Source organism: Ochlerotatus camptorhynchus, unplaced genomic scaffold (genome assembly GCF_037179485.1).
Source record: "Ochlerotatus camptorhynchus isolate MF236.1 unplaced genomic scaffold, CSIRO-AGI_Acam_v1.1 ptg000361l, whole genome shotgun sequence".
Classification (NCBI taxonomy): domain Eukaryota; kingdom Metazoa; phylum Arthropoda; class Insecta; order Diptera; family Culicidae; genus Ochlerotatus; species Ochlerotatus camptorhynchus.
Window position 1 is genome coordinate 3,989,444 of NW_027040849.1, and position 24,894 is coordinate 4,014,337.

Sequence of the window (24,894 nt, forward strand, 5' to 3'; positions counted from 1 at the left end):
ACTAATTGAATAATACCTTATTCTCTTCCTTCCAGATTTCATCATGAATTGAAGCTTGAGTTTCAGAGGAATAACCTCTACAACTACACAGGTGTGAAAAAGTAATTAGAAAAGGCATAAGCAAGAAGAAAAAGAAGAAGATTTTCGCGTTGAATTCGGTGTAAAACAACTGCCCAATGCAACAACTGTGCTGGTCAACCATGGAAGTGCTTTAAGAAGAAACAAGTGTTTTCCTCAACCATTTACCGTGCGGTTGGGAAAAAAAAGAGAAAATTGCCATTTATCTTGCTGAAAAGGAATAGCCAAGTGCGTAGTGCTGAACGAAAACGAGTGTTGATAAAGTGCTAAAGTGAAGTCCCCTCGGTTAAAAATCGTGAAAATCATGAGTCGTAACCGTACCAAAGGTGGTACGACCAGTTCCTCTGCCAAGAAGCAACACGAAAGCGGCTTCTACGAGGAATACTCCTCGTCGTCCTCTTCCGCCTCGTACGGGCTGACGAAAGATTTGAAAAGCTCGTCTGGAGGAAGCGGTAAAACTCAGTCGTCCTCCTCTTCCCGAAATAATCACCAGAGCCGGAAAACACCGGAATTTATGGCGTATTATAACAAATACTACCACCAGCAAGCGGAACCGAAGCGTAAGGCTGCTTGCGATTCGATTGAACCGCCGGATCTGATCAACCAGATTGTGGCCGATCAGCAACTGAAGCTCCTGCAGCAAGCCGCTGCCCGGAAGAAACAACATCAGGAACAGCACGCACTTGTGAGTAGCAGCAGCAGCAGTGGTGGTGGTAACTACCATCAGGTACGCGAAGCGGCCGTCATAATTGATTCGGAAGATTCCGATAATGGCGCTGCCAGTGGAAACGAAAGTGGCAGCGATGGTGAGACGCATTCGCACCGATTGCATCACCATCCACAGCAGCAGCATCCGCAGAAACATGGTAATGGTGCAAAGTGTGTAAAGGAGGAGGAGGAAGAGGAAGAGGATGAAGACGTAGAGGAGGAAGAGGACAAGCCGCAGGATCAACAGAAGCAAGGGCATCAGGATTCGCCCAAGAAGCGAATCGAAAAAAGCAGTAGCAGTGTCATCTACAATGGCACGATCATTGATAAGGACGGACTGGAAATGATCAAGATTTCCACCATCAACACCAAAGGTGAGCTACCGGGGTTGATTTTTTCAATAGGATTTTTTTTACCAGCGAATGTCTTGTTGGTATGCATAATTGCATATCAGTCCCACTTTTGCTTGATTTCCTATCCATATGGGACAGTTATGCAATTATGTGCAGTGTGGGAGTCAGTCAGTTTTTTAAGGTATTTCATCATCCAGTCACTCAAGTTGTGAAAGTCTTACAGAGCTGTAAATTTCTCTCTTGATCATTCAGCAGCAATCAGAGAGGTCTGGAAGGCAAACATTATTGGGATTATACATACGACGCTCTTGGAAATCCAAATTGTATACAAAATTACCATTGGGAAGCTTCCCACGAGCGATAAGCACAACGTTTGGAATCACAAAACCAGAAAGAGAAAGAGCGAACGAATGTTTACACTTTCGCTCGGTTTCCGCTTTAGTCAACGTTTTTCGGTTTAGCTAATCGCAAAGCTCGGCAGCCATATCTACACTCTGATCATGATAGCTTATTAAACTCGGTTCATGAGGATGGTAGATTCCAGTTTTGTAACGATTATGATAGGGTAGTGCGCTACTTCGTCGTAATCGCCCATTTCCGTTCTATCGATCAAAAAAGATCAATAATATCGATGATTTCACCACAAACGAAGTGACAGACGGAGCGGCTCGAAAACTTTGGTGACTAACCTGCTATTTCAATTTTTCAGTGTACCACATGGCAACACCACTAATACTGGATTGTACCACATGGCAACACTACTACTGGATTGTACTAGCATTTTCACCAAATGTATTCGAATGTTTTGGTTCTATCTCTTTCACTCTACTCAAAACTGAAATGCACAAAAAAATGACAAAATGATACACTCTTTGCACACTGTCAAAGATCATATTGCACACAAAATCAACTATGTTCAAATCAAAACAAAAATACTAGCCCATCTGGTGGCTGATGGCACAAGCTTCTAAGAAAATTCTATTATAGCGAACCACATTATTTTAATTGATTTCTTCGCCAGTTAGTCGTCTGTCACTTCGTTTGTGATTTCACCGTGCACAAATCAATAATAGGTTTGTTCCGATGCGTTAGTTCATTAGCTACAACATAAATCCTATAAGAGCGCATTGTATGAATATTTTCTATAAATCCTATAAGAGCGCATTGTATGCTCATTGTTCTCAAAACAAAAGAATCCCCTTTTTTCTACGTTTATCCGTAGGACGAAGAAAATTTAATTGCGTTTCAATGCGTTAGGACGGAATTGAAACTCGTAGGGCGAATTTAGAATCAAGAAGCAGTATTAGATTTTAAACAACATCTCAACAATTTGGACTCTTTATCATATGGAAAGGTGAATAAATTTAGAAGTCATCTTTGACAAAAACATTCCATTTTTTGTTCAAACTCGTTCAGAAAAGAGAGGTAAAGCGCGGGTTGTGCTTAGTAGGACGGAAATTAGATCAAAAACCCTACACTCTGAAATCGACAAGCCAAAAAAAGGAGAACTGCTGGGCCACAACAAAATTTATCAAGCATCAGGAAGCAAATCCCGTAGCCTCTTTTGCATGCGCATTACTCTGGCAGTGATGCCAGTTTAATCGATACACAAATATTGCTTCTGCTCTGTCTGCTACCGTTGAGATAATCGAGTCACGATTGTTGAAATTGGCAACTCCTTTCAGCATCACATTCCTCTACATTCCCGTGATTCAATCCGGGCTTTGGAAACGAGCAGAAGCCAAAAGAAAATGCCAAACATCGGGCATCGGCATCAGCAGCAACGGCGAGAGGCAGAGCCAAACTGAAACTCTGTATCCGAGTGAATTTAAAGTGAAAATAACTGTTATTTTTATAAATACCACTTTCCACCCATCGACCGAAGGAAGGTAGCAAAAGTGGTTCGTCGATCGTGCGCTTTTGTTTTCAGTTCGATCCTCTCTCCCTCTCGCGGTCCTCCTGGTAGGTCTGTGTATTGGTGTTCTGTTGTGATTGCGCGATCACGCGGTCGGATCAGATCAGGGTGTATGCGAGACGAGACGCCAGTTTGCGCGAATCTCTTCCACTCGGCGATTGTTGCTTCATATGAGTCTTCTCCTGGATGTTATGATGCATGAATGATTACTACATTGTTGCATCTAGTTTTGTTTTAACTACTTGCTCTCCGCCTATAGTTTTACATGAGCCGTGCGCGTTGTAGTTCGAAGTATGAACTAGAGATTCTGATCTTTCTTGTATAGGTTTTTATGGTGAGGATGCGGTTTGGAAGTAGTAGCGACGGTGAAGAGTCCACCACAAAATTGTATATTTAAATTAACTAACAGTATCTCAGTATAGCAAGTCGGTGGTGATTAGCTTGGGCACGATCAGGGAGGAGGGAAACTAGTTATATCAGAAAGTGTTGATATATGGCTCAAGAGTGAGGAAACGGTACCGTTTGATCGGATAAGGTGAATGAAGATACCACGATGAAGTTGTGCTGGTTGGATTCACGCAGTAATGGATCCACACTATTTCTCAGCCTACATTCAAGCTCAAATAATCATATTGTCGAGCAGTTTTGGGACGACCTTCTACCAGCCGTTTTAAGAAAACGGAGCAACAAATTCCAGATTTTTCAAACTTATTTTCCCCTGGTTCTAGAGGAAAACAATATCAAAATATGGTTCCTCGGCAAAATAGGAAGCGATTGGTAGGAAGCGCCATGTTGAACTGCTCGTATGATCTCAATTACTTTTCAAAAGGGCGTATCTGCTTTTGTAAACAAAAATTCAAACGTCAGTATGTCACAACTCTTAGTACTCTCACATAAAATAAGAACACCATCTTGTTGAGGGACACATTACCCTTTCTGATGATGATGTTAGTTTGCATGGGAGTGCTAAGAGTTTCGACACGTTGTCAAACTTTGTTCTCAAAAGCAGATACGTCCCATTGAAAAAGTAATCGAGTTATGATTTATTTAAATTGTATCTTTCGATTATGCATTTCGATGCATATCAACTGCCCTTTTGAAAGGCAACTCTCCTCCTCAAATGTACTACACGATGTATTCCAGATGGCCCAAGTAACAAATCTAGAGCTGCTTGGCTATATTCAAAATTTATAAAGGTTTTATTGCAGCTGCAACCATTACCTACTGCTTTATGACGGTCATATACAATGCAAATCATGAAACATTCTTATAGCTATCTACACAACCCCTATAAAGCTAATGAAAAAACCAACTGATGCTTATGCTATTTTCACTTATGAAAGGTTTTATGATTGCTCTGAAGTATAACAAAAAGCAATATGAATTACCCTTATAAAACCCAAAAATAAATCCTTTTATTGCTTTATAAGTAAGCGCAATAAAACTAGTTGGCCATGAAACAGTTATTTTAAAACAATTATAAGCATTCAGTTGCAACTTGTCAGAAATGTAAATAGGCGGTTTATTTTAACAACATAGAAAAGAATCAAAACTTTCCGGAGCGGAGCGCAAAGAAAATCAACAAAATTGTTAGCATGAGCATGAAAACATTTCGTGTATACGTAGTGTGCTTAAGAAAAACGTCAGCAATCTCTATAATTCTTCCGTTCTCGCTCGTATATACATGGGGTGACACTGTCGAATCTTGGTCAAAATACATGGAATGGTGACAGTCCTAGGACAAAAAGGTTGAAATCACGCATAACTTTTCATAATGGTTAATGTACCATTCAAAACTTTTCCAAATGTTTGTAAAATTCATCTGTTGCACCCGTAGAACAGGAATATACATTTGCCCTCAAATAAAAAATAATAATTCAAGCTGAACATTGCATTAGGTCCTAAGTAATATTGACAGATTCTCTTCGTCGACTTTCTCTTTGCATCCCCACGGTCATGTAAAGACATTCTTAGGTATTTTCAGCACATAAATCGATAAAAGAAGCTTTTATCTAGCATCCAATACGACAAACACATCAAGAAACGGTTCGGTGAATAAGTTATTAACGAAAGAGAAAGTCGACGAAGAGAATCGATCAATGTTACTTAGGACCTAATGCAAAGTTCAGCTTGAATTGCTCTTGTAAAAAGAAAATAGTTCTCGTAATAAAATCATGCATTATGCTTTTCTGTTCTGCTTTCATCCCATGCACACTGGGCCAGGAATGCAACCTAGCGGAGCAATATTAATAACTCCGAAACGAAGCATTTCCGCGACTTGGTGTCTTCGGCAAAATTTCTCGTCATAAAATATTTTCGACATTTTTTTATTTAACTCCATATAACTTGGAACCAGTAGACAGTGGAAATTTAACGTCTTTGAAAGAGCTGTTCATTTTGTCAAGATAAACAACTTTGCCCAAGACATAAAGTCTCCAAAACGTCAGAGGAAGAAGTTAGATTGTGGCACCATCTTTGCGGAAGAGTTTTGAACTATTTATTTATGATCCTTATTATGACGAGAAATTTTTCCGAAGACACCAAGTCGCGGAAATGCTTCGTTTCGGAGTTATTAATTTTGCTCCGCTAGGTAGCATTCCTGACCCAGTGTGCAATGTAAGCATTAGACATTTTAAGAAATTGCGCTTGGTGTTTTTCTTGCCTGCTGTCCTCTGTCGCCATATTGTCATTATGAAAATGCCATTAGCCTTGGAATAAAATCCAAGAAATTTCAATAAAATAATGGGTAAATAAGAGATCCGAAATGATTTCCAGTGTGCATTGGTATGAATTTATGTATTGAGATCTATTTTCTGTAAAATTAAGGTGATTCCATCAAATTCATTTGATTTCTGAAACAATCTTTTTTGTTAACTTGAATTATTTTGGAGGCGCATTTATTTAACGCTCATATTATCTCAATAAACACGATAACATTTCAAGCGCATAGGGTTACGGTATGTAATGTGGGTCTAGTCCTTTCATTCGGCCTATCACGCAAATAAATAATTAATTAAGGAATATTACACAAAAAATAAGGAAAATATTGATCACTGATGATTGATAAATGTGTACCACACACAAATCAATTTATATCACAACATTTCAATACATTTTCAGCTCTCGTAAGTAATAAAACTGGTTGAGAATATCACTCTGTTCGGAGTTTTTAGCCGCCATGACTTCTAAGGTTAAGATGGGAAGGTTGCACTGACGATCATCAAATGGCCTGATTATGGCATTTATTGAATGGAATTACCTGATAATACACACTAGACGTAAAACTCACAGTTACTGTTTGAATATTTTATGTTTATTTTAATTGTTTAACAACGTTTTCACAAGTAAATCATGGACCCAACTTTAGGGACACATTTCTTTTCTATGTTCCTAACTTTGGCCCATGAAATTCATTTGACAGCATATAGCAATAAGAGTAACGTCAACAATGTGGTTTGCATTTGGATGATAAGGAACGAACAGGAAGGGAGATTTTTTCTGCCAAATCTGTATAATGAACATCACAATGTTTTGATTTAGATATTCTGCGGTCGAAAGACGATAAGCGAAATTTTTAATTTTTAATTTTTAACTTGAGTGATTTAATGTAGTTTTCGTAAAATTTTCTCTAAGAAATGTTTTGAGGAATGAAGAGTATTAAGTTAACAGTGATAGTGATAAAAAAAAATACATAAGAAAACGTTACCAAGAGCGTTTTTTTTGAGAATCAAACAGGATAGGACGAAGTTGCATCCATAAATAGACCCAATTTGGGGACAATAGACCGATATTACATACATTTCCCTGGTGAGTTTTTGTCTTAAAAAAAGTAAGTTTTTCAACTTTTTGCGGTTCCTGATAGCAAACGACATGATAAGCATATCTAAGCATACCATTTAGCAGTAGAATATCGTTTGCAGGTAAATTAATTGATGAGTTATGATTAAAAACGTAATCTATGGCTGCATATTAGACCGAGGTTAGGGACGTATACCCTATGTTTTGGAACTTCTAAAAAGTCATATATTTTCTTTAAGATTTTCCCTAATGTCGCCATGAAACAAAATTGATTGCATGGTGATCTTGACACCAACACTCAAACCTATTTTTACCGCTAAAGATTTCAGCAGAACAGAACAACAACAAGCTAATTTATGGCGGTTGCTTTGAAGCCAATACAAATTAAATTGGCTTTATAACTGATTTTCACCAAAGCGTAATAAAACTGCTTGGATACAATATTACTCTTATAGAGGCTATGAGAACCTTTTGTAGAGTATGAGGCTTCCTGACAAAAGGTTTTAAGACAGCTTTATTGTGATTCTCAAACATGCTTTATAAACCTTTTCAAGAGTGGTCCACTAAGCTGTAAGACGATCTTATAGCGGTTATCAAAAGGTTGTGCTGTAGCTATTAATTTTATTGGCGGTTTTATGAAATTGATCTCAATAACCACTAATAGAGTGCAATAAAACAAGAAATGCTACTTGGGGGAGGACCAAGTCGCAATCTATCGTCCAGTCTTTGTAAATCATACAAACTGACGGCATTGATGACCCGCCCTATGATTGAACAATATGATAGGGAAAACAGTCTAGTTAAACGACTCCCATTTAAAACGCACTCATCAATAGCTAAGTTATAGCGGCGCCGGTGGTGTAGGGGTAAGCGTGATTACCTCTCACCCCAGCAGGCCTGAGTTCAATCCCAGTCGGCGCCGCCGGGATGTTCTGAGGCATAACATCTCTGATCACGCCTTCCTCGGAAGGGAAGTAAAGCTGTTGGTCCCCGGTTCATGAGTTGATGGGTCGATAGGTAGGGTCCAGGTGTGGGAGCTGCCTCCCTGGCGTCGGTAGCATTGGTGCTCAGCACGGAAAACAAGATCGACGGAAAACAAATCAAGGGGAAAATAACTAAGTTAATTTAAATAATGTTTTAGAGGGTGTCTAGCAAACTGAGGCAAAATTTTAAATGTTCGCTCCACAGTACTCAAGCGGTTCCAACTTAGGTCGTGATTAGCCTTCCAAAATTTGAATTAATTTTTGAAGAAAACTGACTTGGCACAAAATATTTGAACTTTATATGAAAATTACTATGGGAAGACCAATTTTTTCGTTCATATCTATCTAACAATTCACCATATCGCTTCGCTTTAAAAAATCTATTGTAGGAAATTTTCTCAGCAACAACTTTGTTCAAGACCACCTTTCGATAAAAAGTAAGGAACAAAAGTTATTAATGGTTCATGTCTACGTGGTGCGGCGTTACTCGAAATGGTTGTCAAAAAAAAACCCAACGATCAGAACCAACACCAAGGTTTACGTCCCTTAAACAGATTCGTTCGTAAGATAAAGTATTAGGATCAACACTCAAAATGTTATCCTTAAATTAAATTGTAAAGTCATGAAATAAGTGTATCTTTAAAGGCTGTCCAAATGTATTCATATCAATGAGAAAGTACGATTAATTCATTCCAATAATCACTAATGATTGTAAACATCCTCAACAAAGAAAACTTTTACATCAAAATAAACGGGTCTGAGGGAAAGCACCAAAAGCATAATCGACCGTTTCTCGAGAAAAATTTGAAATGGGCCTATGTCCAAAACGTAAACAAATCGGGTTTTGATACCATTCTTTAGCACCGCTTGATAACTACTAATCGTGTAGGAAAGTTCCGCATAATCGAAAAAAAAATCATTAAAAATAACTCGATTTTCGAAACGGCCGATCAACGAAATTTTTCGATTCATTAATAGGCCCGCACGCTAAAACGGCCAACCATTCATTTATTTCATTTCATTGATAAGCCTAGTGACGTAGAAGGGCCGATGATTGAAAAATTTCAAACCAAAGCTAGGTCCTACTGCTTGAGGCAGGGCCGATGATTTGTGTTGAATTTATTTGACGTTGCGAAAAGGCTTAAGAAAGGGCCTATCATTTCTGATGACTTAACAAAAAGGGCCTATCCATTGAAAGATTCACAAAAAGGTTTATTAATTTATGAAATTATATTGTTATTAAGAGCTTAGTATAGTATATATACTAATCAATAGTATAGTATATAACTCGTAGATAAAAGATGGATTCTTCAGTGGTGTTGAGTACTTGGCACTGATGAAGTCTGCAAGTAGTAGACGAAATACGCGTATCTGTCAAAAGATAAGCAATTATAACGGAATTTAAAGGAAATAAACCAACCCACTCAAAGCTCTTCATAAAGGGATTCCGTTAAGAGGTTCGACAAATTTAAATGATTTATATTGCTATTGATTTTCATATATTTTTGAAAGCTTTTCGCATATTTTGGATGTTGTATACTGAGATACAGTTACTATTGTTATTGTGAGCAATATAAATGTCTAAAATACTTCAATTTTCTTAAATATGAATTGAATAGTGGCGGTCAACATTTATAATTCATTTTCTAGTTTGTTTACGTTTTGGACATAGGCCCATTTCAAATGTTACTCTAGGTTTGACTTAATATTGATTAGTAAAATATTTGATAACTATTTTAATGCTTATTTCGAACTTTACGAAATATTGGCTCATTTAAGCAATTGTAAGCAAATAATGAGGCAGTCATCATCATTTTTGCTCTAAAAATCAATCTTCTGCAAAGTTGTAGCTAAGAAAATTTCTCATAAGAATAGAACTTTTTAACAGGGCAATTTGAAAAAAAAAGCTAGAAGATTGTTTTTCCCATAGTAATTCCAATATCAACTTCAAATGGTTTGTGCCTAGTCAGTTGTTTACGAAACGAGTTCAAATTTTGGGTGGCTGATCAGGACCAATTTGAAACCGCTTCATTTCAAATTTTGCATCAGTCTAGTGTCTAGGTTCGACTATTTGTATGGACGATTGTCTACGCAGAGGGAGGGCATTTGAAACCTCTCAAAAACGGTCTACGTTGTTTATTACCAGCCCCTAGTATGTCAGGATGTATATTATGTTTGGGAATTTTCAGGGAATGTATTTTTTCCTGGATAAAATTTGAATTCTTAGGGGATTGCAAATTCTGCTACCAAGCACATGTTTAAGAAAATTTTGTTTTGAAGCATTTAACCCTCAGTTACTCGCGCCAACTTTTATAACACGAGTACTCGCGCGTTATACTTGGTACAACAGTGTGAGTTTTCCATTGCCATTTTGCAGCCGAGCTACCAATCGATATGAAACCAACGGGTATTCATTAAAAAACTTGTTTTTAACTAAACAAGCTAAAATTTTATCACAGTTAACCCACAAAAATGCGGATAATAGAGAAAATGTGAATGGAAATCGCGTAAACGGTGTCCGTACTACGTGGGATTTGACTTAATTGGTTACAATCTCGAGATCCTGACCAGATAGAAAATTACTGTCTTGTGCAAAGTTGTTCTAGAGATCATAATCTTTTCGCTGGTGGAGAGTAGTTCAGAATTTTCTCACTACGTAGCGCTAGAATACATGTGAAATTATCGCATGTGATATATCTCGAGATCATGACCAGATAGAAAATTACTGTCGTCGACAAAGTTGTTCAGAAGGTCAAGGCCTTTTCGTTGGTGGACAGTAGTTCAGCGTTTTGTCACTTCGCGGCACTAGTATACATGTAAAATTCTCGCATATATAAAATATTTCTAGATCCTTACCATATAAAAAGTTACTGTCTTCGGCAAAGTTTTTCAGGAAGTCCAGATCTTTTCGTTGGTGGAGTAGTTCAGAAAATTCTCACTTCGTGGCGCTAGTATATACATGCAATTCTCGCATATACAATAGCTCGAGATCCTGAGCAGATAGAAAGTTACTGTTTTCGGCAAACTTGTTCAGGGGGTCAAGACTTTTTGGCTGGTGGACAGTAGCCTAGAATTTTTTCTCCACATGGCGCTAGTAAACGTGTACAATTCTCGCGTATGCTAAGCTCGAGATTCTGAACAGGTAGAAAATTACTGTGCTTCGAAAAAGTTGTTCATGAGGTCAATGCCTATTGCTTAGTGCACAATAGATCAGAATTTTCACACTACGTGGCGCTAGTATACACGCGAAATTCTCGCATGTAAAATATCTCGAGATTCTGATCAGATAGATTTCTCTAGTGCACAGTAGTTCAAAATTTTCTCACTACGTAGCGCTAGAATACACGTGAAATTCTCGCATGTGGTTTGTTTCGAGATCCTGACCAGATAGAAAGCTACTGTTTTCGACAAAGTTGTTCAGAAGGTCAAAGCATTTTTGGCTGGTAAACAGTAGTTAAGAATTTTCTCACCACGTGGCATAGATATACACTTCTCGCATATGCTATATCTCGAGATCCTAATCAGATAGAAAGTTACTGTCTACAACAAAGTTATTCAGGAGGTCAACGTCTTTTGGCTGGTGAACAATAGTTTAGAATTTTCTCATAAACTCTAGGCTTTAAACTCCTGAACAACTTTGTTCAAGACAGTAACTTTCTATCTGGTCAAGAACGTGAGATATTTTATATGCGAGAATTTCACATGTATACTAGCATCATGAAGTGAGAAAATTCTGCTACTGTTTACCAGCCAAAAAGTCTTGACCCCCTAAACAACTTTGCCGAAGACAGCAACTTTCTAGCTGATCAAGATCTCGAGTTATTGAATATGGGAGAAAGGCACGTATATACTAGCACCGCATAGTGAGAAAATTCTAAACTATTGTCAGCCAACAAAAAGATCTTGACTTCCTGAAAAACTTTGCCGAATACATTTACTTTCTATCTGGTCAGGATATAGAAATATTTTATATGCAAGAGTTTCACATCTATAGTAGCGCCGCAAAGTGAGAAAACTCTGAACTACTGTCCACCTGCGAAAAAACCTTGACATCCTGAACAACTATGTCGAAAACAGTACCTTTCTACCTGTTTGGAAACTCGAGATATTTTATATGAGAATTTCTCGTGTATACTAGCGTCGCGTAGTGAGCAAATTCTGAACTATTGAGCACCAAGAAATAGGCTTTGATCTCATGAAAAACTTTGTGAAAGACAGTAACTTTTTATCTGGTCAGGATCTCGAGATATATCACATGCGAGAATTTCACATGTATACTAGCGCTACGTAGTGAGAAAATTCTGAACTACTGTCCGCCAGCGACAAGGCTATGATCTCCTGAACAACTTTGTCAGAGACAGTAACTTTCTATCTTGTCAGAATCTTGATATATTCCATGTTCTAATCAATTAAGTCAAATCCCACGTAGTATGGTCACAGTTTTCGCGGTTTCCATTTACATTTTCCCTATTATTCGCATTTTTTCAAAGTTTAGCTTGTTTAGATCAAAACAAGTTTTTTGAGGAATACTCGTTGGTTTCAGATCGATTGGTAACTCAGCAACAAAATGGCAATGGAAAACTCATGTGTGTTGTACAAAGTACAACAGCGCTAGTAACGGAGGGTTAAACACAATGCTCCAAAATTTCAAAACATTGTTTAATGCGTTGCGAGATTCAAGTTCGTCGTTATTTACGTTTACTGATTCTTTGTCTTTCTCCGATCTTCTTCTTCGCATTTCAAGCTTATTGCTTATCGCATATTATTTTATTACTACGTGCTCTCAACTTAGTGTTCCAGATGCACTTCCACAGTTATTAATTGAGAGCGTTCGATGCCTGTATCATTTTTGCATTAGCATAATTGTGTGGCAAGTACAATCATAAGGCCTGTACTCGAAAAAAATGCACCAGACAAAAGTGTTCGCCAAAAATTTATTTTAAGTCGGATTTTCTTGAAACTTTCAGGGAATGAACTAGGGGAAATGACGGCTTCGGCATGACAGACTATTTTCGGCAACACAAATTGAAACACTATTTTCACTGGATTTTCTTACGAAAACACTTCAGTGAATGCATGCAAACGATTCTTTATGCTTTCAGCTTCAATTTGACTATATTTTTACCACTGAGAAAAAGCAATCTAGCAAGGTTTTCTTGAAATGCAACACACGCACTACAAATTGTAGCTGATTTCGAGTTGCCGATAATAGAACAGCAGATTTACATGCAGTTCAAATGGAACGGTTGCCGAAGAAAAACTGGTTGCCGACAATACTCGCTCTCACTAGAGAAGATTGGAGCTTTGTAAAAACGTTTCAAAACAGTAGGGTTACGGTATGTAATGTGGGTCTAGTCCTTTCATTCGGCCTATCACGCAAATAAATAATTAATTAAGGAATATTACACAAAAAATAAGGAAAATATTGATCACTGATGATTGATAAATGTGTACCACACACAAATCAATTTATATCACAACATTTCAATACATTTTCAGCTCTCGTAAGTAATAAAACTGGTTGAGAATATCACTCTGTTCGGAGTTTTTAGCCGCCATGACTTCTAAGGTTAAGATGGGAAGGTTGCACTGACGATCATCAAATGGCCTGATTATGGCATTTATTGAATGGAATTACCTGATAATACACACTAGACGTAAAACTCACAGTTACTGTTTGAATATTTTATGTTTATTTTAATTGTTTAACAACGTTTTCACAAGTAAATCATGGACCCAACTTTAGGGACACATTTCTTTTCTATGTTCCTAACTTTGGCCCATGAAATTCATTTGACAGCATATAGCAATAAGAGTAACGTCAACAATGTGGTTTGCATTTGGATGATAAGGAACGAACAGGAAGGGAGATTTTTTCTGCCAAATCTGTATAATGAACATCACAATGTTTTGATTTAGATATTCTGCGGTCGAAAGACGATAAGCGAAATTTTTAATTTTTAATTTTTAACTTGAGTGATTTAATGTAGTTTTCGTAAAATTTTCTCTAAGAAATGTTTTGAGGAATGAAGAGTATTAAGTTAACAGTGATAGTGATAAAAAAAAATACATAAGAAAACGTTACCAAGAGCGTTTTTTTTGAGAATCAAACAGGATAGGACGAAGTTGCATCCATAAATAGACCCAATTTGGGGACAATAGACCGATATTACATACATTTCCCTGGTGAGTTTTTGTCTTAAAAAAAGTAAGTTTTTCAACTTTTTGCGGTTCCTGATAGCAAACGACATGATAAGCATATCTAAGCATACCATTTAGCAGTAGAATATCGTTTGCAGGTAAATTAATTGATGAGTTATGATTAAAAACGTAATCTATGGCTGCATATTAGACCGAGGTTAGGGACGTATACCCTATTTGACAATTCTTACGACTGAAATTGTTAGAGCAGCTGGCAGCAAAAGATTGTAAACAAACCAATACTGCATATGTGTGCGTTTCTTAGAGAAAAAGGCTATAGAAAGAAGGTCGCTGCTTAGGTTGCCGAGCATACGTTAATTCCCCTAGTATACAAATGGTATTTTTTTGCAATGAAAACAGTTTTTTTATCGCGGATTTCTTTTGAGAAATTGCGGATCAAATTTAGAATATCTTGTAACAGGCCTGAATTTTCCATACCCCTAATTTCAAATCTTTCTCGTTCGTCTTCAAGGAACCACTGAAAAAGCTCATGGGTTCCGTAGAACATTAGAGAAGATTTTTAAAAAGGGGGCTGGCAAAATCGGGTCACTAATGTAGTCAGTGGCGTTTCCTTAACCTCAATCTATCTGTGCACCAACTCTCAAAACATAATCAATTATCAAAATATTGCTTGCAATGGATCGATATCGAGTAAAGTAGAAGTTAGGTGTATTTTTTTTTTCAACCGATTCGAGTATGAATATGGCATTAAATCTAGATAGAGCTGGAATAAGGGCCTAACAGCTTTTGTAAACAATGACTTCTCTTGATGATTTCTAGAAATTCAAGGCTCGCCCACGCAAACTAACAGCCTCAACGGGTAGGGAAAGACTTCCCCTATCCGATGGTTAGGTTGGTCTGCGTGGACGTGCCTTGAATTCCTAGAAATCATCGATAGAAGTCATTGTTTACAAAAGCTGTTACGCCCTAATTCCAGCTCTATCTAGAAATCCGGTTTGAATGTTTGCGTACAGGTAAAAAATGAGGTTACGGGACGCCACTGAATGAATGAAAAATTAAAGATAATATTCATACTATGCGTCGACTTTGTATTGTAGCTTTGAACTAAAGTATTGTACCTAACATATGATGATTCTTTCACGACGAAATCATAGATTTATATATGTATATAGGCCGAAGTAGCTCTCTACCATATCAACCAACTTTTGGGTACGTTGTACCTTTATCCGAACATTGCCATAAAGTTGGATACATTCAAATGATTTCCTAAACCTCAAACAGTATACAACCTTGATAAGGACAGTGACCGCTGTTTTGATGTATACTATGACAGTCGCTTTTACACCAAAACTATGAAATATGCCTAGCAAAATCATAATAAAGAAACTCAAACATCATCATGCTGCCCATACGTTTACTCAGTCATTCAGTCAATCGGCTCAGCACGCACCACCAGTAGCGGTCCATTTGAGTAAAAACACAAATAACTTAACCGAACACCTATTCATGTGGTTTGAGATGTAGCAATAACGCTCGATAGGTACACTACGACGACGACGACGACAATGACGATGTCATGTGCTATGAAATGTTCGATCACTACCCACTACTATGCTAGGAGCAGCGGCATGGTGTGGGGAGCTCAGCGACCAAGTTCAAGGCAGTTTATTCAGCTGGTTCGACCGATAAGAGCCGTGACATTTGCTATTAATGATGGCGCCGCCGGCAGCGGTAGGCAGCTTGTATTTCTATTTCATACATTTACATCGGTTACAATTTTGCTGAATCTTAAATTGCTGTTCCATAATAGAAACGCTTGGAAATGCTTATTGTCCATTGGAACTGGGAAGATTACAAGCTTACATGTGCTACACTGAAAAAAAAGTTTTCACATACCTTCTATTGGAAGCGCACGCATCTTTCCAATAGCAAAATTAATGATTTTTATCAGAATAGAAATTCTATGTGACTAATCATATAAATTTCATAGGACACATAAGGTTCATTTGATTTTGCAGTGCAATTTCCAATTGGTGTTCAAATTCACATAGATATTTTCCATTGGTTATGTGATTTATTTTATGAGGTGATGCAAAACTTAAGGTGATGCAAAACTTTCCGCTTGCCTGGTTTGGCGACACGTGTTCTGTTCGCGTCAACCTGACTTTGAATGGAAAACACTTTTTGAACCAGAAGTTAGGAAGCGGTTTTCAAACGACGACCAATCGATGAGTGTTTTGTTTTTGTTCCGTGTTGTACACACATATAAGACACACTAATGGTGTGCAATGCAGGAGTGTGTGCAGCGTTGGTGCAGCAAGCCAGAGAAAGCAAAACACACCGCACTGATGATGATGGCGGTGGAAACGACCTTCGAAAGTTGTAAATAAACAGGCTGTTTATCACTTTGAGTGCAGTAAAAATGCACGGCGGTGCAAAATGTACCTACCTCATGTGTTCCAACATTGGTGCAGTTTGATCAGGGGGAGGGGTTCGGACGGAGGTGGTACCTGAAATGCAGTTGCGGTCATGTGTACCTGGAAAGGTTGGCCACGTGCGCTTGTTGTTGATTGTTTACACCTGTTTGAAACCTGGTGCACTGAAGGTTCTTGCAGCTTGAAGATTAGTTAGTGGTCTGGCTTGTAGTTATAGTTGAAATTTTCTTTGTCAGATATTTCTAAGCGGCACTGGTTGAAATGCAGTGGTAAACGTGATTGCACCTCACCCCAAAAGGCCTGGGTTCAATTCCAGTCGGTGCCGCCGGGATTTTCTGAAGAATAAAATCTCTGATCACGCCTTCGGAAGAGAAGTAAAGCCGTTGGTCCACGGTTCATGAAGTTGATGGGTCGCTAGGTAGGGTCCAGGTGTGGGAGCTGCCGTCCTGGCATCGGTAGCATTGGTACTCAAAAAAATTGGACTCTCAGCAAAACCAAAAAGTCGATGTTTTGTGGTTTTTTGAGTTCAACTTTACGCCATAATGGCTTATAAAAAATGTTTTTGCACGTGAATTTTCTTGGGTCGATATGTAGGGTCTAGGTGTGGGAGCTGCCTTCCTCCTGGCGTCGGTAGCAGTGGTACTCAGAACGGAAAACGAGATCGAGGATTTTTTTTGAAACTAGCCAACATTTCTGCAAAGATTTGTTTTAGCTATATTGAAAATTAGATCCCCTTTCAATTATTATCCATATTTCGTAGAAGCTCTCATCAGAATTTGGCTTTGATTAATGGATCGATCAACATTTAAGATATTTTCAGCAGTCATTGTTATTTAGCTTTTAATCACTTCCAAATTCCCTTGGAATGCTTCTTGAAATTCCTTCCGATTTGCTGTTGAGTTCGCTTTGATACTACTCATAATGTTCATAATAGTCTCATCAGAACTACTTTAGAATTCACCAGTAGGTCTCCTTGCAATTTTCTTGAAATACTTCTCAAAATTACCTAAAATTTCTGTTCAAACTCTATTGAAATTATTCCCAGAATTCCTTTATCATCATCCCTAGAACTCATCTACATGAGCATGAGCATTACTCTGTTTTTGCCAGACCAGCTGAAATTACACAGAGAACCGATATTGGGATATTGGGTAATAGGGTTGGGTTTGCAGCAGGGTTCGTTTTGGTAAACGATAAGCTGAATTGATGTCCTAACGATCATATAACGTGAAGGAGCTTGGGATTGAACCCACGATCTTCTGCTCAGTAAGCAAAAACGTTTGCCACTAGGCAGATGAGCTCCTTAATCATCGAGTTGCTGTTATTACCATATAGTCATGTTAACAAATAAAACGATTGACGAATCTTGAATGTGGATGGGTTTGAGATTAGCCTCATGGGGTTCTGCTGTGTAAGCAAAAACGGTTGCTCTAAGGCATTAGAGCCCCTATTCACATTATACCGTTACTCAAGTTGTTATAACTATTCAAACCCGGCACCGATGACAACGAAAAGTTTTACAAAATACACGATAAACAAGCGATCTTACCATACATTTTTAATATGAAAGGACCTGGGACCGCGTTGTTCTGCTCAGTAAGCAAATCACTGCAACCGACGATCTTTCAAATCCTAAAACTAAAAGCTACGAAAGAGCACTTAGGCCTTCATTAAGTTCCACTTTCACGCGACGTTCAATGTTTCGATTTGCTCTTTACGCATGGTTCAGGCAATCAGAACAAGCTATGACCGACGTGACGATTGTTTAAGTCCTGGTTAAACAAGCTATTCAAATGAAACTACGTTCTCGAATTTCACTTGGTATGTAATGAACAACACAAATACGGGATAATTCATATAGCTTCAGCGGTTGATGGTTAATTTTAAATATATTAACGGTACTGCCTACGGCGACTACGACGGCGATTATGACAACGACTACGACAACAACAACAGCGAATTTGTAACTTACCATTTTCCCGGCACCTCCACTTGAGCTTAATGTCTGCTGTCTGTGACTGTTTGCAAAAATATCTAATAGCAATTACCTTTGTTGTAATACTTCCTGCATTGTCATGGTCATCTGGGAGGAGGTTCGCATCTAGTGCTTTCCATAGTGGAACCGTTCACGGTCACCAGCTACCGCCCGTCTAGTCTTGGGCGTATCCTTCAGCTTGCTCACAATCTCCGACACTCCTCTCGCAAACCCGTCGTTGTCGAATGGCAAAACAAAGGAACTCGGTGAGCAATTTTGTGATACGGAATTTACACTGAAAATCAACCGCGAATTCACGAATTTAACCAGTGGCGTCGCGTAACCTCACTTTTTACCTGTTCAACAACTTTGAAAACGTTATTTAGGGTCATGTTTCCATTCAAATCAATTTCAAAGGACACAGGGTCCTCTAGTTTGACTGATTTGTATCAATTTGAACCAATTATGTTTTGTTTGTTTGCGTTTTGAGAGTTGTTGAACAGGTAGATTGAGGTTAGGGCGACGCCACTGAATTTAACCACACTTAACTGCGCAACACGTTCAGAAGCACTTTTGATACACTTTCGATATCAATTTCGTTCGGAAACTCTTAATTTTTTTTCGCAAAAATAGTTGCAAGCGAATCAACATCAACAACGATCGTGCCGAGCTCTTTCACGCACCTGCAGCGCTTTAATAAACTGAAATAAAAAATTATCATCGCGTTGCCACCAATTTCCGGTCCGGGAGAAAAAATCAAACAACGCAGATAGCGACATCTCTTCTGATGCTTGCAAACCTGATGAATCATGAATCACGTTTTCTTTCTCGATTCTAAAACTTCCCGGAAAGCGTGACAACCACCAATCACACACGTATAACCATCCGGGAGGCAGAGTTCCAGTGCTAATCCGGCAAATGCAGCCGAAAACTATGAAAGCGAACGCACGCACAAAACAGAGAACAAACTTAAAACACAACCGTATCCAAAGGGGTTCGAAACTGCACTCTCATCCCTAGAATTCATCTACAACCTCAAAACTCTGCCAGATGATTATCATCATACTAGCCAATGCTTAGAAGTGTCAGAATCCTAAAATGTTGTCCATGTCCAAGAACCATGATATTTTTTTATGTTACTTCAAACGTGAAGTTTACGATTTTCAGAGTTGGTTGGAAATGCTATCGTACATGCAGCTTTAGTGTGATGATTTATTAGCTAGGGAATGGTCTGAGGAGGATAGGTAGATAGTTCGGCTAGAGTACGGCAGTATAAAAATTGAATAGAAGTTGAAAATGAGCGAAGGGCCATTAATGCGACAGTACTAGTCAAACGCACACTTCTTTACCTAACTCGTGCAATGTACGAGGAGATTTATAGTATTTCTTCAAATCTACAGATAAATGCAATTGGCATTTTGACACAACACTCTAGAAGGTATAACGATGCCGAAAATGCAAATCGATTTTTAGAAACAGGTGTTCCCCCTTAAAATAAATTGCCGTGATTTTTTTCATTTACTCAAATCAATGTTTTTAACCATATTTAGCTGTTTTGAAACCGGAAAAAAATATGTTGGGCAACCGCGAGAAAAACAAAATTTTCATTTATTAAATTCAGTTTGTCAAATGACTTTTGAGCGCTACTGTGCGTAGGTATTTGCTAGCTCATAGCACCCAAAATGATCTTCAAAAACAACGCATCCAGTTATGTAAGTCGTGCAAACTGTAAACAACACATGCAATGTGTGGATGCTATTTCATCTTCCGATGCAGTAAAGCTCTCAATCCTACCCGAACTGTCGAGCAAAGTGAGACAACTCGTGACTTTCGTCAAAACCACAGCGATTGATACTGTGCAACCGAACGCCTCCGCAATGTGTGCAACGCGTTCAATTCAGTACCCACACTGTTTGATAAACAAACAAATAACAGACAGCCAAGCAGTAACAGTAGAGCAAATCCACGCCAAATTGCGAAAAAATAAACGAATTTCAAATTTAACCGCTCAGAATTCCATGAAACTTCGCATAATTGTTCGCTAGTGCTTGAATTGACTCTCGCTTAATTTTAAAAAATGGCGTATTTGATATGTTTTCAATAAATCATAGCACGAAAACGACTCGACCAATCGAAATGACGTCTAAGATAAAGTTGATGGAAACCGGATGGTCTTTTCAGAAAAAGATACACACTGATAAAAAATCACATTTTTGTCAAATTAAAAAAAAAACAAAAAACCACTTTAAAAAAAAATTTAAACTAATGTTTATTTGAAAGTTTATCAAAACTGCTAACTTTTCTGATATCCAACACTAAGGACACTTTAATATTGACCACATCGTAGATTATCAATTTTCAGTAAAATGTTTGAATTTGTTTTCACGCAATTTTGGCTCAGGAAGCAAATTTCTGACTAAACAAAATGAATAAGAAACAATACAAATTATGTGTAAAAAAAAAGTTCAAAATTTTACTAAAAGTTGAAAAGTTGGTCAATTTTAAAGTGTCCATTGTGTCCATAAATTTAAAAATCTTTAAAATGCACCTTTTTTTCTATAAGCTTTAAAAAAATGCATATTTTGTCAGACGAGCGGTTTTCGTGCTGTGATTTATTGAAAAATATCGAATACGCCATTTTTGAATAAATAAGTGAGAGTCGAAATGGCCGAATTCCAGCACAAACTTGGCCCATAGTGATCAATTCTCGCTCAACCATTCAAAAGGACCAGCATTGATAGACTTCCTTTTACGTTAATAACTCGGTTTCAAAAATGTTTGCTGACATATTCTTCGTATAGAATGCTAAATCGTAACTTCTTTAATTGAACTGCGTGTTGAAAATATCCGCAAATGCTTTTACACCATGGCAATCCAGAGAGAAGGCCGATTAAGAGAATCTGTAAATTCACATAGGTCATTTAGAATAGTCATTCTAAGTTTCATGCACACATAATTCTAAGTTTCATGGAATTCGGTGAGGGTAAAGTGAAATCGATTCGTAAGTTGACGTGGAGTTGCTCAGTAGTCGAATCGAATGCGCTCATCGGTGAATGGATGAAAAACTTTTACTTTCATCCGCTCCCGCCGCTTTCGCAGTGGCTGTCTATTACACGCCAATCTCCACTGTCTGATCTCTCGCTTGTCGACGCACTACTCTGTCTTGTCCCTCGTGTCTTTTATGTTTCATTGCAACTTTTTTGCCGTCGCGAAAATAGGAGTCTGGTTAATGGCCACCACGTTGAGTACTCAGATACCAATACAAATGTGGTCACAGTTACCTTTACAGCTGCACCAGGTGGACCCGTGCTGAGACTACTTACGTTTCATCATGTGATGTTTACCGCGACAACGGCACGTGCATAAACAGTGCGCGAAGGCAACCAGTGCTGTAGAGCTGTAATCTGCTATACCAACATTTACGTTTTTTCCATTAGGTATGTTGAACTGACCACCTGTTGACTGTCCGATCGCTTCAGGACAGAACTGAGCTTTAAACATTGAATCATCACGATCTCTGGATCTTTCCTCATCACATCGATAGCGAGAACGGTTTTCTTGATTCGGCGAATAAACAAATCACTCTATTACATAACCTAAAAATTATGTTTACAGCCATGTCTCTGTATCGACAGAGTCGCTGGATTTCATAGAATCGATAATCGTTCCCGTGAAAGCCTTCGATAGTCAATCAAGATCTGATGGATATTTATATTTCGACGCAAAACAAGTGCTAGACGAATTCATAATACTGGTGCATACAGACATAGACTACTACCATCATACACGCAGCTAGGAGACGTGTACAATGCTACACTGTACATATCTCGTCGTCCACTGAGTAAGCAAAAAACAAGTTGCGCACCATCAACATTGAAATGCAATTACGATGCACACACTTGCATGCATCGTATGCACATAGTGGGGTATGATGGGAGCTGTTTTTGTCGTATTTTCATGCGTTTCCATATGATGGTTCTTTTTTGGATATTAAATGCGCTTGTTCATAGAAACACTGACAGGCGGCTCTGTGAATATGGTCTTCTTGATCGTATGCTGAACCCTGTATTGTCAGCAAGCACGTATGCGTGTGACACTACCTTGAACTAGTTTCGAGCTGTTTTTTGCACGTTGTATCGCTATTGTGATTGCCTTGCTCTGTTTCTGTGGATGGGATTCCAATTAATAAAATGCCAGAAGCTGCATCGTTCAGTATTACCGACCATCAGAAACAATACAAGTTGTTCGAAATAGTACAGCATCATCAACCGCAGCCTGTATTTATGTATGTATGTGTGTATTTATGCATAATCCATTGCCCACTGTCTAGTCGGCATGAATGGATTCATGCATTGATATCTCATCGATATATGCAAACATTTTTAGTCCAGGAGATGGAAGGTTAAAGCTCTATTGCATATTCAGCTACAGAATGTCAAGAATGACTGCATAAATTACATTTCCTGAATCTAAAATATACACAACTAGTTCGTATTTAGTAATAGTACAACCCAAAATGAGAAAAATAATAATTAATCGGGCAGAGCTCACGAATGCTCGTTCATATGCTAACTTGTGAATTTCTCCTTTTTTGCTTCATTTAAAAATTCGGTATTATTGTTACATGTAAACATTCAAACTTATCCTATCATGTGCCTGTCGTACGTATCATCAAACCACAAGAAGGTCACTTCATTTCTTTTCCTTTCCTTCACGAGTATTGCACAAAGCAACGCTCTGCTCTGACTTCTTATCTGTTATCTACACGCCTCTTCCAGCTATTTTTGTTTTGCTTTTAGCATTTTAATCTTCAACATTAACAATTTGAATCGATTTTAGCTCTTAAAGCTTAACATTAATTCATGAACGCCATTACCTGGATTTACAGGGCTTGAAGTGCAACGAAACCGAAACGGCAGGGTGTCTGATTGCAGTTGGAATTAGTTTTGCTCAATAAATTTTTACATTGTGTTGTAATATTTGCCGAGTGGATGAACAACTTAGATGGATTCAAATGCTGGCAAAGGTTTTATATACTGTCCCGTCCGGACATCCAAAATCGGTTAACGCCAACCACTACCATCATTCGTACATGCATCTTTCAATGCCAACACGGAGAATGATTGACGCGCGTTGTTTGTTCGTTTCAAAGATGGTGATTCACTTCCTTTCTGTCCAGATTTGGGGTAGGAAAACGTTTCGATCGGTTGATTGTGTTCGATGGAGCACCGGAATTACTTAAGGTTACTTGAATCGAAATGGGAGTAAAAGTTTATTGGCTATGCATCACTAATAATTAATTGGTATATGAAAAAAATCGAGATTTTATGTTCACCTGGTAAACAACCACAACTTTTTAGTACAAACTGTCCCGTAGATCGCAGGTTTACAGCTTGTTATGGAATATCCCGAGTGATACAACGGACAATTAAGCTAATCCAGTCGAAAACATCGAAAATACAAATCAAAAAGACTCGCAACTGTTCCCTTCTCCCATTCAAATGTCAAACGTCACTGATAACAGCGCCTCTGTCAATCACAGGGTGTTCATCCAACCGAGAAATCCGGGAAAAAAAACTAGGAATTCGGATTTACCGGGAAAAATTTGGGAAAACCCAAATTTCACCGGGAAAGATCATATATATTCATCCCAAGTAACAATTTTGATTTTATATTAGTCTTGTAGGCCATAATTTGGTCTTGAAGAATCCTTTAATCTAATCTAATCTAATCTAATCTAACACCAACACAGCCAGTTCATGAAAGCATCCTGGAAAATGATAGATATACCTCCGTCCTTTTTCTTGTCTATTTGGTATATTTTGAACATCCGAGATGCGCAAAATAAATCAAAACGGCCAGGACTACTGTGCAGCATTTAAGGGGCAAGATGATTCAGAAACATCGGGCCTGTTAAAATCAAATATTAAAACACGATGCTTCAGAATCCAATAAATGGATGAAACGTGGACATCTCGTACCGTACGTTCCGCTGTATTGTTATTTATAAATGATTGGTCGTTGGGAGCATCTTATCTAAAAAAGTGAAGTGATGCTCAATTTTCCTCGAGTGGTTGGGACATGAGCACTAACTCTTGTCCTAGCCCATATGGCTTATGGTTATAGCGCCATTACTCGCTTTCTGAAAAGAGAAAAATAGAATAAAAGGCCGTAGGAGAAAGGAAATGAAGGAAGGAACCTTAGTTCTAACTTCCCTTGTGAAAAAGCGGGTCTCTAATCAATCTACAGGAAAAGTTCGCTTAAACTCACAACGAAACGAAGTGAAGTGACCAGTTGTCACTCACGGTGAAGTGATTGCCATGTAAATCAAATGGGAATCACTTCACCGTGAAGTGACATCGATAACAAGGGCCAATGACTCGCGAACTTTTCCTTTTGTGTGCTTCATAAAACCTCGCAAAATTTTCCAACGCTGAACACGAACAGGTGAAAACTAGATTTCAGTAGAGAGTAATAGAATGAAAAT

General features: G+C 38.2%; 1 protein-coding gene across 3 annotated transcripts in view; it reads left to right on the forward strand.

Annotated features, from left to right (window-relative positions):
• LOC135709434 (ribosomal protein S6 kinase alpha-5-like) overlaps positions 1 to 24,894 on the forward strand; it is a 118,764-nt gene that overhangs the window by 26,656 nt on the left and 67,214 nt on the right. For all 3 annotated transcript variants that reach the window (XM_065231755.1, XM_065231756.1, XM_065231757.1), the window contains exon 2: positions 36 to 1,160. In XM_065231755.1, the coding sequence (XP_065087827.1) occupies positions 383 to 1,160 (778 nt within the window). In that variant the 5' untranslated portion in view covers positions 36 to 382. The remainder of the gene's footprint in view (positions 1 to 35; positions 1,161 to 24,894) is intronic.